The sequence below is a fragment of the Anoplophora glabripennis genome, unplaced genomic scaffold (assembly GCF_000390285.2).
Source record: "Anoplophora glabripennis isolate ALB-LARVAE unplaced genomic scaffold, Agla_2.0 scaffold155, whole genome shotgun sequence".
Classification (NCBI taxonomy): Eukaryota; Metazoa; Arthropoda; class Insecta; order Coleoptera; family Cerambycidae; genus Anoplophora; species Anoplophora glabripennis.
In genome coordinates this window covers 51,543-68,200 of record NW_019416721.1, presented here as the reverse complement: position 1 = coordinate 68,200, position 16,658 = coordinate 51,543, and the positions used below count along the sequence as shown (strand labels likewise).

At 34.0% G+C, this 16,658-nt stretch overlaps 1 protein-coding gene across 2 annotated transcripts; it reads right to left on the bottom strand.

The window, feature by feature from the left end:
* Nucleotides 1–2,975: 2,975 nt before the first annotated feature.
* On the bottom strand, nt 2,976–16,216 carry LOC108915251 (cytochrome P450 6a2). Of its 2 annotated transcripts, XM_018721238.1 has the most exons (9): nt 16,169–16,199; nt 16,000–16,111; nt 14,202–14,432; nt 11,474–11,617; nt 8,026–8,211; nt 7,551–7,883; nt 6,893–7,126; nt 6,591–6,842; nt 2,976–3,194 (listed from the first exon to the last, which is right to left on the bottom strand). In XM_018721238.1, the coding sequence occupies exons 2-9, from the start codon at nt 16,001–16,003 to the stop codon at nt 3,031–3,033; spliced, it is 1,548 nt and encodes a 515-aa protein (XP_018576754.1). In that variant the 5' UTR covers nt 16,004–16,111; nt 16,169–16,199; the 3' UTR covers nt 2,976–3,030. The 2 variants fall into 2 exon arrangements, with proteins under 2 accessions (XP_018576754.1, XP_018576760.1); XM_018721244.1 differs by lacking the exon at nt 16,000–16,111 and having other exon boundaries at nt 16,169–16,216.
* Between the last annotated feature and the right edge of the window lie 442 nt (nt 16,217–16,658).

Sequence of the window (16,658 nt, the reverse complement as noted above, 5' to 3'; positions counted from 1 at the left end):
GTAAAATTAAAGCGTAAAAATGACAAAAAGAAGCTTATAATCTAGTTTACTTAACTCACTTGTACACATTGACATTAGTGACAGGCGATGTTTAATTTTATTTTGAATAGCACAAGCCTACTATGCGAAACTAAAATGAATGAAAATAAAATTGGATTTACAAATTTTCTACAAAGGTGTTTCTCTTAAAAATGGTTGCTTTAATCCAAATTTTGCAAGAGACCAATTCGATAGACAATTGAACACTTTACACGAAAATAGTGCCCGTTTGACAAAATTAGCAGTGGCGTAGAAAATATTTTTAAAAAAGGGTCACGTTGACCCCGTCTCTACGACACTGCTGCTCATAAAATTTTGAGCAGTACATCCAACGAATTCTAACCACTAGAAGGAACTTAAAATAACTTAACTTAGGAAATAAAATAAGGATTGAATAAAATATATTTGAACTGTATTTGGTTTTATAATTAATGGTTCCCAGATCTACAAATCGGGATACCCCTAGGACAGGATGTCTCGATTAGTAAATGTGGAAGCCCCATACAGAGGAATGGATCAGAAAATAATTTCTAGAACTCTTTAAGACTAATTCTACGTATATCAAACTAACAGTTCAAGTATTGTGAAACTATTCTTAGACGATGTTCGACGATGTAAGAGTGGCCTTACGTAAACTTTCGTTCTACTTCCCATAGTTCAAATGCCCTGTGCCAAACTTGTTGAAAGTACAGTGGCTATATGCAAGACAGTGGCGACAATAGCGACTAAACCNGGCGTACTGTCAAAAAAGGCAAAATATTAAAATTTACAAAATACCAATACACATTTGAAAGGATTACTCATTTTATAAATAATTTTTACATATTGGTGATATAATGAGACGGTAAAAATTAAAGTAAAATTAATAAACTGTTTTTACTATACTCAAATTGTTTTGACTGATTAATAAAATGCTCTTATCCAACACTTGTATATAATGATACTATAATTTCTTTGGTTTTAAAGGAATAATGTGGCCTATAAGTCACTAGTGAGTTATAAGTCTTATGACTTGTCACTAGTAAGTTATGACATAAAACCCACTAGTGACTTCTATGGAATTCTAAACAGTTTCTTAACAAATCAGCTTTTGCTGCACCACTTAAACCGTTTGTCAAGAAGTACCCAACAAGTATTTTCCAATGACTATTTATAGCTACAACCATAAAAACAAGAATTTCCGTAGCTTTTGGAATATTATCCCCATATACTTCAGTGCCGACATCAACATATCCAGTGAATCGTTTCCTATTCCACTCAACACTTTGCATTATAGACGTTTCTCAAATACCAAATTGCCCAAAATTTCACTGCTTGTTTCTCTTACTTTCATTTTAATAGCAGCCATTGCTTCATTTGTAAATCCAGGTGTCTCCATCTGTACCACTTAGAAATTGTTTTTGTATGTGGCAAAACCATGATAAAACTTCTTGCATAATTATAAGCATCTGTTGAATAAAAGCTTAACGTTAAGGCAAACGACCTAAGCGCAGTGAATACTTTTTAGAGATTGTCATTTTCTTGGTCTTTGACAGATTTCACCTAATATTCCAGGTGCTGATTCCTAAAATTACATATTGTTTACAGACACAGAAAGAATAAGTATTTTTCAACTTACATGAATGATACATTGAGCAGTTTCTGTAAAGTCATATTTCCTTTTCAAAAATTTCAGAAGAGAATTAAGGCTACAAATTCTGGCTTTTAGACGACTCTTTGCCTGATGCAGACTTCGGATCTTTATTGTTTGCATTGTTTGTTTATTTTTTTCTTACAAATATTCCAATTTTTTCTTGCTCTTTTTGGACTATCCATGTCAGAAGTATGACATTCTCCAAGATATCGTGGATAAGGCATTTTCCTAAAATTGATGAATTATCTATTCCAGATGTATTTTATATAAATAATACTTACGGTAGTATTTATATAAAATAAAATGGTTATATATAAATAGGTAACAGGTAGAATTTTCTTGATATTTTTTAAAATGTACTGAATAAAAGAAAATCTTAGATAGGTAAGCAGATAGCAAAATTATAGGGTATTAGTTGTAGATACTATACAAAGGATATATAATTTGTTAATTATATTTTTATAACTTACTTCACGTTTATAATTTTATTACGATTGGGTGAATCCATTCCTATTTCTNGAAAAACGAATACTTAATACTAGTGATAGTATTTGTTACAATAAATGTCCAGCAACACTTTTACTTGCAAGCTTTTTGCATGCTTTTTGACATTTTTTGGAAGCTATTTTTAATCGGAACATAATAAATCTTTTAACAATTTTATTTTTGATCTGATGACAATTTGGTAGATCTAAATTTAAATCAGACATTTCTTTTAAGAAAACTCTTTTAAATTTGTTTTGTCAAGATTCAATCGCAAAAAATGTTGTAAAAGTACTCTCCATCTGCAAGAAGAAACAAAATACCGCTTCACTGCAAAAAAGACTGAATGTTCTCTAAATCTCTTAAGTAGGTACGCTAAATTTTGAACATGTTTTATAGATCGGCGTTTTAGAACCAACAGCATGCAGACAGTTTGTACAAGTTTTTGACGTTTTAACGATACTTTGGGCAATATATCCGCACATTATAAAGATAATTTAATTCACTAAAACTAAGATTAAATTTTAGTTCTTCTATGTTAGCAGGAACCTTATAAAGCCTGAAAGAAATTCACGGTCATCGTCCTCATGAAGCTTCTGCAGACATTACAACTATCCCTTAGCACAGAATACCCAATAGTTTCACTAGTAATCACCAAAATTAAAATAAAACAATACAAATATTGAATAAGAACGCTCCCGACACCATGACATTTCACAGATGAATTTGACACCGCAGCTAAAATCACGTGGACCAATTAAAAATGATACACTCTATTGTCGCCACTGTCTTGTATAGAGTCACTGTAGTTGAAGGGAACTTTAGTGTAAGGTAACTTTACATTAAATATAAAATGAGAAAAGTTCTAGCAAATTTTAGACTTTTTCGATGTCTAGCCAAATTCCACCCTCAGCAGTGGTGATGTTAGACTTGACGGAAAATTTTAAAGGCAGCTGAGTTCCTTTGTTCAAAGTTACCCGGAAGTTCCTTAAGATTGAGGTTAGACCCACTTTGGTTTGCATAACGCCGAATCTTTCACCTGAAAAAGAACAAAAAATACGGAATTCGTCAACAACTTATCTGACAACCGTGTAGGGTAAACCCAAAATTATTTTTATGAGTTTCAAAACAGTATCTGTACAATTTTTACTGTTTTACGTGAAGCTCAAAAGGATGTAATTTCCTTAGACGTCTGTCAAGTTTTTGACAGACTGGACCACGCTGTTTTATTGTATAAATTGGACTTAATACAATTTTCTTAAGATTTCTTAAATCATAGTTATTGAAGTGAAGCCAGTGCATTGTGTTGGAATAAATGCGACTTCGGAAGTACCTCAAGGTTCTGTACTTGGCCCTCTTCTTTTGTTAAAAATAATAATGGGTATGTAAATTCTACTCTAATAAGAAAATACCTAGTGGTGAATATTTTTTACAGGCGTAGCGCTTTTCCGGGCATATACAGTGTCCCCCTAAAGTCGTGCACAAATTCATTATTAGGTAAACAAAAGAAATTATTAAAAATTCCCGAAACAGGTCGATTTTTGAATTTAATTTACTATTTTTTCAAATAATAATTTAATATACAGGGTGACCTATGTTCGAGTAATGACGTCATCACAATTTTTTTTAAATAGAACACCCCACTTTTTTTCCAATTTTCGGATTGCCCTAACTGAGCTGATCCCAAAAATATACCACAAGTTGCTTCTAATTGTTACAGGGAGGACAACAATACCCAAATTATTTACAAATACTAAATTTATTTACAAATAAATAAACGTACTAAAAATTGAATCAAATCACCAGAAACACCTAAATTAAATGTTCAAATTGTTGACCATTTACTGCCAAACAATGGTCCAGACGGGAAGTAAATTCTTGCTGTACATTCCCAATGACTTCAGGCGGGATCGCTCGAACTTCTTGCCGAATTCGTTCCTTCAGATCGTTAATACTGTTTGGTTTATTGACGTATATTTTGCTTTTTACATAACCCCAAAGAAAAAAGTTGAGCGGTGTTAAATCCGGTGATCTGGCGGGCCATTCCTTAGGTCCTCTTCTGCCAATCCTCCGATGAGGAAACACGTCATCTAAATAGCGGCGAACAGCGCTGGCATAGTGCGGTGGTGCACCATCTTGCTGAAACCAAATGGTTTCCTTGGGCAAATCTGGATCTTCTTCATTTGGAAATGGAACACTCAAGGAAGGTACTAAATGGAACTGAAAAAATTCCAAATATCTTGCACCATCTAAATTTCCTTCAAAGAAATACGGCCCAAAAATTCGATTACCAATTCCGGCCCAAACATTGACCTTTTGGGGATACTGAGTGTGTGCTTCCATCATCCAATGTGGATTGCGATCTGACCAGTACCGACAATTCTGTTTATTGACGGTGCCATTCAAATAAAAAGACTCTTCGTCGGAGAAAATTATGCGTTTCACAAAATCCGGATCTGCCTGACATTCTTCCATCATCATTTCGCAAAATTCTGTGCGTCTGTCGAAATCATCGGTCACATAATTCTTGTACTAAGTGGACTTTGTAGGGACGATACTTGTTTCTGTGAAGAAGTCTACTCAATGTACTTTCACTCATTCTTAAATTATCTGCTACGACTCTCAGACTGGATTGCGGGTTTTCATGAATGGTCAAAAGGGCTTGTAACTGTACTTCTTCAACTACAGTCGGTCGGCAAGATCTGGGCATATTTTTAACATGACCATGATTTCGAAACTTTGCTTCAGTTCGGCTAACCGTGGATCGATTTATTGGTGGACGATTGGGATGAATTTCATTAAACAAAACACAAACTTCCTCGTGAGTTCGAATTCTATCACCATATCCGATCATCATAAGAATTTCAATCCGTTCGGTTTCACTTAGAATCATATTTTTTAATTGATTCAAAAATACTCAATATTTTAAGGAAGAATCACTCAAAATGGATTTACTTGTACCTGCAAGAAATACACGAGCACGTTCTATCAGGCAGATAAAATTAAAAAAGCATCAAAGAAATTATAGCAAAAAATAATGACATTTTAAAATGTTATGTGGTGATTTGATCCAATTTTTAGTACGTTTATTTATTTGTAAATAAATTTAGTATTTGTAAATAATGTGGGTATTGTTGTCCTCCCTGTAACAATTAGAAGCAACTTGTGGTATATTTTTGGAATCAGCTCAGTTAGGGCAATCCGAAAATTAGAAAAAAGTGGGGTGTTCCATTTAAAAAAAATTGTGATGACGTCATTACTCGAACATAGGTCACCCAGTGTATTAAATTATTATTTGAAAAAATAGTAAATTAAATTCAAAAATCGACCTGTTTCGGGAATTTTTAATAATTTCTTTTGTTTACCTAATAATGAATTTGTGCACGACTTTAGGGGGACACTATATAGAATTTTACAAAAGTGAAATAGTCATTTACACCATAAAGGAGGTATGTATTATTTACCAGTTGAGGACGATTTTGTGCCCGAGCGGAGCGAGGGCTCGTAATAGAGTCCGAGACTGGTGAATTATACTTAACTGCTGCGTGGTGTATAACATTTTATCGGCTTCCACAGTTCTTTATGGTTCATAAAATAAAGATTAAGTTTTATTTTTTGATATTTTTTAATCAGTTTATTTTAACATTATTCGAAATCTTGCAAAGTCGCCTTGGTTGTTTGGATTTTGTCGTTTATGAACAAAGCTATATAATACTTGCAATTTTGCTGGTTTTGAATTATTATTGAAATTCATCAAGATTAGATTAGAAATTAAAACTGAAATTTCCCGCTTTTTTATGCGCAATCAAGCAGGCAGATGCAACCAGTTGGCAATACTGCCCTTTCTATGATTCCTAATTAGATTGCACAGTTTTTGAAACTAGAACACCCTGAAACATATACAGGCCATTCATTCCGAAAAACTACGGCAACGTTACTGGCTAATACAGGAGTTGATGTATTAGCAATCAAGGGACGTAGTGAGTGGAAATCAGCCACAATTGCAGAAAGTTATGTTGCTGACAGTTTAAGTAACAAAAATGAAATAGCCAACAGGATTCTTTACAATGACACTTCAACTCCAGGTCCTAGTAGTACGTCGCATCATGCTGTTTTAATGGATCAGTCAGATAATGTTGAGCCTCCGGTGACTGAAATGGAGCGGTCAAATCATTTTGAGAAAAATGTGTAATTAGTAAACGCAAGGGGAATAATTATCCAGCTTTTATAAATGTTACTAAATGTAATAAATGTACAGTTACTATAAATATTCATTCATAATTATTAATGAAATATTTATATTTATTTGTTCATAAATATGCATTTATAACTCGAAATCGTTTTTTCCCTAGTGAGGTAAGTTACCTCCTTAAAAGCAATGTATTAATAGTCTATTTACTATATTGGAGGCAGACAAAATATGTTTCATACCCACCTATACAAACCCTTGGTCCTTCTCCGAAGGGAATGTGAGCGTAAGGATGCCTGGTCTCCTTATGCTCATCCGTGAACCTGTCAGGATTGAACTTGGTAGGATCATCATAAAATTCCATATCATAATGATACCCCATGATGGGAATAACTATGTTGGTGCCTTTTTCTATTATGGTATTTTCTCCAGGCACCTTATAGTCTTCCACGCATACCCTAGTGACCAGCGGAAGCGGTGGATACTTCCTCAAAGCCTCTACAATTGATTTAGATAAGACAATTGGACTAACGGAAGCTTCGGCTTACCGTCAATAACTTGTGTCATGTATGCCATCTCGTTGAGTGAATCGTAAGTGATTCTGTCGTCGTGCTTTGCTAGTACCGTACGAATTTCTTCCCGGACTTTGTCTTGGATGTCCTGGTGGGTGGCCAGTTCAAACAAGACGAAGGTTGCCGTGGTGGAACTGGTTTCGAAGCCTGCTAAGAAGAAGACGAAGCACTGCGCTGCTAGCTCGTCCATGGTCAGAGATTTGCCGTCGCCTAAAATTAAAAATAAAAATTAGAAAGAGAAAAGTAAGAAGTAGTAAAAGCAACAGCAAATTCCTAGTACTTGTAGGACGTAGAACTACTAAAGTCATTTTAGAGGTGAAGACAAAAAGAATATCGTTAAAATACTGGGATTCAAGGCTAGATCAGGCTTAAGCGAGGGATGTGTTGAAGACCAGACGTAGACAAACCCAACGCAAAGCAACTCTGTAACATGAAATTAGTAGAATGTTCAAGTTACAAATGGAAATGGGGAAAACATATTGCAGATTAAAACTGTATACATACAGGGTGGGCTATCAGTGTGAAAAAGTAACTTGTCACTCATAAACTTTTTTTCTGTATTATGAATAACAAGGGAGTTATTTTACTTTCTCACACTAATGGCCCACCCTGTACATTTACATAATTTTCTCACCTTTGTAGCCATCCTCTCGGCCTTCCTTGTTATTTTTTATATCGATAAGCAGCTGCAGAACGTCGTTCCTACTAACGTTGTTCTTCTCCCTGTAGACGACTGTATCTTCGACGACTTTGGTGAAGAACTCCGTGATGTCTTTGTCAACCATTCGGACCTTCAGAAACCTTCCGAGGGCAGGGAAGTTAAAAGCTAGAGCAAGCCTTAAGGCCCTCAGTTTGGTCATAGCAAAGAATTTCTGTCCGTATATCCTGAAAGGTGAATTCTCTTCCTTGAAGCTGTTACAGTCCAAACCAAAAGCACAGGAACCGATTATGTCGATTGTAAAGCGAGCTGGAACGAAAATCGTCTGTAGTTTCAAAAGGAATGAAAGGTTTTCGGTACTATTTTTCCTTTCGTAGAAAATTTTAGCAAGAAGTTTCAAATTGGTTTTGTTTAATTCTAACAATTTTTTATCAATAACGATTTTTTATACCAAATACGTCTTTGATGTCAACGGGTTCCTCTTTGTTGAGCACCTCTTCAAAGTAATTCTCCAGAATAACTCCACAGTCGGCTAGAGTCTGGAACATGGCCTTTAGCTTACCGGAAGTAAAGGTGGGGGTAACTTTGACCCTCAAGTTCCTCCACTTCTTACCGCCAATTGAAAAGAGATGGCTCCCTGAAAAAACAGAGTTACCACAATGTTTCCATCTGTTTATTATCAAAGCTCGACAAAAGTTGCAGCTCTTTTTATATTTTATCGAGAATTGACCCCCCTGTATACCATAATTTTTTACACAGCATGACCTCAGGAACCTGTTAAATTTATCCAGTACGTCATGTAACACCCTGTATATTTAACTTACTTATTCTCTCTGTTTATTTCTATAGTCTGTTTGGAAATGAAAGAGAGTAATAAAACCCCGAGATAAGAACCGGCCATGGGCGTGGTAATATTTCGTCTCAGGTAATTATCGGGTAACACTAATGCTAACAAAAATGACAGGGATTGGAAAATCGACTATCTACAGACTTTTAAAAGAAACAAAAAATGAACAAGATACTGTAAATCCTCCAAAATCATCTACAGGGAGGTCAAAAGTCGTTATAGATGATTTCTTCAAAAATGTAATTCGCAGAAAAGTACACTCATTTTATTTTAAAAAAGAAATACCAACGCTAAACAAAATTTTAAGTGAACTTTCAGAGGACAACGATTTGCTAAAAATCAGTAGAAGCAAATTATGGGCCGTCTTACGAGAGTTGAATTTTTGCTGGAAAAAGCAGAACAGGAAGTCAGTTCTTATCGATAAAGATGAAATTATTTGTTGGCGAAGATCCTACTTAAGATCAATTAGAAAATTCCGTGACGAAGGGAGGAATATTTATTATCTAGACGAAACTTGGGTCAACGAGCGATATACTGTAACAAAAGTATGGTAAGATAAAAATGTAAAAAGTTTTCGACAAGCATTTTTGGATGGACTTTCAACAGAGTTCAAGGCACCTTCAGGTAAAGGGCGAAGATTAATAGTCACACATATTATTATTATATTATTAAGTGCCAGTGGTTTTGTAGATGGCGGTTTACTTTTATTTGAATCTAAAAATACAGGTGACTATCACGAAGACATGAACGCAGATGTTTTCGAAGAGTATTTTACACAGATGTTGGATCTTATTCCTCCGTGGTCTGTAATTGTCATGGATAATGCCAGTTACCATTCACGGCAGATCGAGCGGACGCCTACGATTGCTTGGAGGAAAGCCGATATAATTCAATGGTTATTCGGAAAAAACATTTCTTTTGAAACAAATATGGTGAGAAAGGAACTTTTGACACTTGTCAATCTTAATAAAGATCAGAAAAAATATGTTATCGATGAAATGGCAACAAATCGCCAAATAACGGTACTACAGTTACCACCTTATCACTGTGAACTTAACCCAATCAAATTAGTCTGGGCGCAGGTAAAAGGAGAAGTAGCGCGAAATAATACGACGTTTAAATTAAGTGACGTGAAAATTTTGTTAAAAAATTCCTTGGAACGAGTAACTGCAGATAACTGGCAAAGATGTATACATCATGTACAAAAAGAAGAGGAGAAAATGTGGGAACCCGATAATTTAATTGACGTTACTGTGGAACCTATCGTTATCAATCTAGGAGACGAAGATAATTCATCAGAATATTCAGAGGATGAATTTTAATATACCTACTTTTTTATTTTATTTATTGTACATTTATACAACACTACATTTACTCACCATAATTTGAATTTTCAAAATACATATATTTTTGTGTGGAATAAAAGTCTATTCATTAAATTTAAATCAATATTTTGATAATATTATTGAATAATTTTATTTGAATTACTAAAAACCCTCTTAACCCGGTTATGATGCTTAAAGTAGCCTCATGTTTTGAAATCCTGTTTTTATATTGTTTACTTATAAGAGAAATGGACCGAGAAATTGAAACGGCATAGACAAAGACGGATTGTCGGGGATTAAATTTTAGCTACCTGCTACAATTTAGTACAGTCCGATCCCACAAAGTTTTTTTTAAAAGTACACCTCATCCTATACCGATAATACATAATATAAAAATATTGAATATAAGCACCCGTACTACATTTATTTACGATTTGCATACATAATAAGCTTTTATTACTCTCTTTCATTTCTAAACAGACTACTATAGTCTATGTTTACTTTTATTATGTTTCTGTGTAGTGTTCATATACAGTGCTAGTTTTTTAAAACCTGACATAAGCCAACTTTTTTATTTGATGTGATAGACTAGTACTTCCAAATGCAAAGTTGTAGGAATTAACATGATTAAGAAAAATTTACAAATAATTCTTTCCGTTGTTGCCAGATTTCTGCAGTAGCTACTAAAACGATATTTTTTTTAATTGCAACACCGTATACTTTTAACGTAATTTGACAAACCTCCAAATTCTAAATAAAAAATATTATGTCACATTTCTTTATTGGAGTAGCCGTTTTCGAACAATCAGCAATAATAACGAAAATAATCTGCAGTCGGCAGGAACTAAAAGAAGCTGAAACAGCAATAGTAGGCCTTGGATATTAAACAAAATTTGTGTTGTTTGAAAGGAGCTAACATTATTGTATTGCCATTGTGGTATTTGAAAGCTGTTGTATTTGAATGTGTATAAAAATAACGTTAATTCAGTTGCTAAGATGAATCAGTTATTTAATCCAAAAGAGAAAGTTGAATTATTTTTTTTTTTCATGTTGGTGGCTTAAGTAAACGCAATGCGTGTACTGAATTCCACGCAATATATGCTGATAAGCCTTTTCCAAAGCCGGCGTTTTTAAGAACTAAGTACAACTGAAAACAACTGGTAGGATCTGCAAAAGGCTGAAAATCATTTTCGCAACTGAATTAAATCGTTATTTTAACAGCTATCAAATAACACAATGACAATATAATAATGATAGCTCCTTTCAAACAACACAATTTTTGTTTAATATCCAAGGCCTACTATTGCTGTGTTAGCTTCTTTTAGTTCCTGCCGACTGCAGATTATTTTCGTTGTTTTGCTGATTGTTCGAAATCGGCTACTCCAATAAAGAAATGTGACAACAATTTTTATTTAGAATTTAAAGGTTTGTCAAATTATGTTAAAAAAATACGGTGTTGCCATTTAAAAAAGTATTGTTTTAGTAGCTACTGGAAAAATGTGGCAACACCGGAAAGAATAATTTGTAAATCTTTCTTAATCATGTTATTTCCTACAACTTTACATTTGGAAGTACTAGTCTATCACTTCAAATAAAAAAGTTGGCCTAGGTCAGGTTTTAAGAAAATAACACTGTATGTCTAATGTTTCATTTAACTTAGTCTTCTGGGATTTTCGTCAAAATCTGTAAATTTGCCTTAACTGCAAATAAATAAATATATCACGTACCTAGCGGGTCATCCTTATCGTTCACATACGGTTTCCTGTCGACGAAATGGCCAAAATCTTTAGTCATTACATGTTTCGCCAGGTCCAAGTCTACAATCATGATGCTGGGTCTTGCCATTTCGTATATTCCACAAAATTTCCATCCTAAAAGGAATAAACAGGGTGATATGTCATATATAGGAACATAATGTCATTAATTTTAACCACGTATTTGGAAGGTCTAATAAAGACAGAAAATCGGAAAAAAAATATTTTTACTCGACTTTTAAAATTGGAGGAAATCAACCCATAACTCCCGCTAACAGGTCATGTAATGTCACGAACGAGTCATCAGCAAAGTTCACATTTATTTTGGGTTCCGTGTTAAACGTATCCACTTAATCCGCTTAGTATACATATACATATGTACGAAGCTAATAAAATGCAAGTAAATAAAGGAGCATGCTGCATTTTATTATAAATAATTGTAACAATTGCATTAACTTGCAAGTGCAAAATGTTTTAACAAACCTGACTTCTCGAAGTCAACTTTCGTTAAAAGAAAATAAATAAAGCAGAGGTACTTACCTGTTTGTACCCGTATTTTATTAAATACGTGCAAGTCAAAAATGGGTTAGAAGGTTAGTGACCTAGACAGGTTAGCCTAGGTCGGAAACACGTACCGAGTTGTTTATTTGTTTCCGTCCGATTGTTTTTTTTTTATGGAATATATGTCTCTCTACTATTACTTACAGTCAATATTTAAATACTACACCCTCTCTTTATAATTTATCTAATGACTGTCGGTTTTTTATTTCATTATTTCTGTAATGAAATTGAAATGGTTATGAAATGAAATTCAAATTATTTGAACTCTTGGAGTTTTGTAACTTCAATATTAAATTTTATTTAAAGTGAAATAGAGCTAATTTCTTTGCAGCCATAATAGTCATATTTGATCAGATAAAAACCCGCACACTATTCGTCGGTTTAGCTGTCAGAGGAGATTCTGTGTCAATGTATCGGCAGGAGTATATGGCAATCGTTTAATTGGGCCGCATTTTCTACCTGAACGTCTGAATGGGCCGCGTTACTTTCAATTTTTAGTAGAACTGTTTAAAAACCTTAAAACCTTCCCCTTCAGATACTACGGGGTATGTGGTATATGCACGACGGAGCTCCGGCCCATTTTGCTCGCGATGTCCGTGGATTTTCAGACGATCAATGTCCAAATCGGTGGGAGAGGAGGACCCATAAAATGGCCAGCGCGCTCGCCGGACCTAAATCCTATGTATATTGGGTTATATGAAATCTGTCGTGTATCACACCGAGGTAGAGAATGTACAGCAGTTGCGGAATAATATCGAAGATGCCGCTGAAGAAATACGTAGGTAACAACCCTGGTTTATTCCATCGCATCCGCCGCTTATCTATCTAATGTGTACACTTGTACATAGACGGTAACGGTAATGTATTTGAACATTTACATTATGATGTTAATAAAAGCTGATTTTTGGTAAGGCATGCTCAGACCTCCTCGAGGACAACTATAACCATTTAATATGTTGATTGCATAATTATAAAAAATAATTTGTAACATTTTAAATTATTATTGGCTGACGTGAGCACACCGTTTATTTATTGTCTTTATATGAGCGAAAATATATAAATATGGCAACGTTGCATCTAGGGCACCTTGTTCATATCGTAGCCGTGCGCAATACTGTGAATAACCGGCTGAATCAACCTGAATAATATAAATAATAAAATATGGGTATCCTAAAGAATAAGTAACTACAAGTACTTTTGTTTATGACACCTGACGTCATTACCACAACAAACTTGATTAAAGTTAGAATATTTGAATTTGGATATTTTAAATATAAATTAAAATGTTGTACTTTCGTCCACAAATACGAGTTAAATATGTAAAATAAATACTCTTTCTATACAGTGTCCCGGTATTTGATACAAAAAAGTCGAGTACAAATAGATGAGGTCAAAATAATATCAGTTCTTTATACATATTTTTTTCATATGGGCCTTCGTTAATAAGTTATGGGCCCTAAAAATTAAAAAGTTGTTTTGGTTTACAGTCTCTAAACTATTAAATTCAGTACAATGCAAATTTGGTGATCGATAACACATGCGTATATCTTTTTTTTTATTTTTGTAAGTGAAACTTTATTATGCCCAGAACGCCAGGGACGGTCTATGCCCAATGGTTACCAACCCAAAATTTTTGCATATTCTTCAGGGAACTTATTTTTGATACAGGCAGATTGCGTTCGTCATCTATGCAAAAATTCTGGGTTGTTAACAATTGGGCATACTCCGTCCCTGGTGTTTTGGGCATAACGGAATTTCTCTTACAGCATCAAAAACAAGATATACGCATGTGTTATCAATCACCAAATTTGCATCATGCTGAAGTTAATAGTTTAGAGACTAAATAAAAATAACTTTTTTCGCCTTTTAGGGCCCGTAACTTATTAACGAAGGCCCGTATGAAAAAAAATTATATGAAGAACTGATATTATTTTGACTTCATCTATTTATACTCGACTTTTATCAAATACCGGAACACCCTGTATAATTCACAGGGTTAAGGCATCGTAATTTATTTGTAGACAATTTAACCGTCATGCTCTCAACAGCTGACTAATACCAACAAGCTAAAGTACCATATAATTTATTTAAAAAATACCTGCGTTATTCTTTTTAATTATAGAAGTGATATTAAATATACCTTTAGCGCGAGCTTTATCGTACATGCGTCTTACTGTATCGCTTAATGATATGTTGATGTTCAAATGATTTGAAAAATTGCCAAAGGGTATAGTGGGTTCCAGGTAAGGTACGTTCTGCCTCTCCCAATATTGATATGTCCATTTGTAGTAGGCGAAGATCACCACCAAAAGTGAGGTGATGAAACCAAATAAATCCAAGAATATATTTCCTGTGAAGGTCATCATGATGCCTGGGAAAAACATTATGAGTTATTTCTACACTATTAATTAAATAAGACAAATAATAATACAATCCCTGTTTTATATGTTATCTCTCGATGGCTTTGGTTGTTTTTTTTTATCAAAAATATGTATAGCTTACTAGGATTTGCTTATGAAAACAATTTTTAATGCAATCTTAAAATATAAGCCTCAATTTTATGGCAAGTGCGCGCAGAGAAATAATAAATGAGGATTTGGAAAAAATTCTGGAGTTATTTTAAACTAGCTTGTTTACTTTCAAAGAAAAAATGATAAATGAACATTTTTTAATAATTATGTATTAAATATCATTAAGTCAGATTTAGAACATCAGAAAAATGCATTTTTTTAAGGATTCGCTCATCAAAAGTCCATAGTGTTATACCTCGTTGGAAAGCTCTTTTCATGCTTTATCTTGTGGTGAATGTCATTTATCTCAATATGAATAGTCTGAACAGGAAACATTTCTGAAAAAAATTCAACTCTATGTTTTAGTATGTAGGTTGCGCCCCGAGCTACGAACTTGGAAACTATTTCGGGCGATTTCTCTTGGTTGATTTATCAACCATACTTTTTTCCCGAAGTTCTATACTTTCCCAAATATCGTACCTCGCCGACCTTAGTGAGACAACCTGTACAGCCGAAAAATTTGACCGACAGAATCATGTTGATGTTCTCTAAGCTATTGGACATATCCGACCAATTTGTTCAGTTCCGGTGATGCAAATGTGAAAGGCTCCGTCAGAGATCAGGTGCACCACAAGGATCAATTTTGGGCCCGCTATTATTCGTGATGTTTATTAATGACATAACTGCGCATTGTTTATTGTATGCTAATGATTTGAAATTATTCGCAGAAGTTACATCTCTGTTTCTAAAAACAATAAATATAACAGCTGTGTGGTATAACCAAAATAAATTATCTTTAAATGCTGATAAATGTGCTGTAATGTCTTTTACACGTAAAATTATCAACACCAGATATGATTATAGCCTTGACAGTTCCATATTGCAAAGGCTTCAGTATATGAGAAACGGTCTTGTCTTCGATACTAAATTAAATTTACCGCATTGAAGTAGTTGCATCATCACCATCATCAGTCATTAATTAGAAATAAATAAATAAAATTTAACGCTATATCGTTTACTGGCATTAAATATAGCGTATTTCGTTTGATATTCAGTTGACCTTAGTTTAACCTTGCTGCTTGCGGTGAGGGTCAAATCCAAGGTCACCCTCGTATTTGTCGTAAAAATTCTGCAAATTTTATTTTAAAACATTTTTGTCGAGATATTCTGAGAAAAATGAGTTTGACTTCAAAAGGACCTGCAAGCACACAGAAAAATGTTCAGATCCCGTACTGAGATGTAATATTTTGGCTCTATCAGTTGGTGGCATAAAATACAATGTCAAAGTCAGCACTATATTGATTTCTTGATTGAACATTTTAAATTTTTCCTGGAACACCCTAAACAGTACTTGAAAAAGTTATTTCACTGAAAATATACACTCGCTGGTAAAGGTTCAACCTGTATTCGACAAATTAAAATACTTACTCATGTCTCAGAAAAAATACTTTTACATTAGAAGAATTCCAACACTTTGGATGAGCGAAAAACAGAATTGTCAAATTTTGACAGAAGAGCGGAGCAAATCATAATACGTGGTCTTCTAAAAACAACTTACTTAAATACGAATAACAACACAACACAAGTAGGTACCTACTTTTACTTATAGTTGTGGAACAACTGGTACATCAACTTGTTTGTTTTGTGTACTATAAACATCTGACGAAAATATCTGCTAAATCTGGCCACACTGATAAAGCATTTAATGAGACCATCATAAAACAGTGAAATTTAATCGCTAATTATTTTTATCTTTTAGGAGAATGTAGAAGAATATAGCTTGTTCTTGTTACGCATACCTCTTTTTACCCATGTCAGCGTTGTCTTCTATTGTCTAGATTTTCGAATAAATAGCTTTAACCTTTAGATCAAACCTTATCCGTTGATATGGCGCTGATACACTGATAAGGTGAAAAGAAATTTAAATAGTTATTTACACCATTAAGGGCGCCATATTCTTGAAATAGTGTTTTCCATAAAGACAAATAACACAGGAGCACAAAAAAATCTTCGAAAGGTCTCCTCGGCCAAATCTATCGTATTATATGTTCTTTGGGTCGCTGAAACCGAATCTGCAACTCATTTGG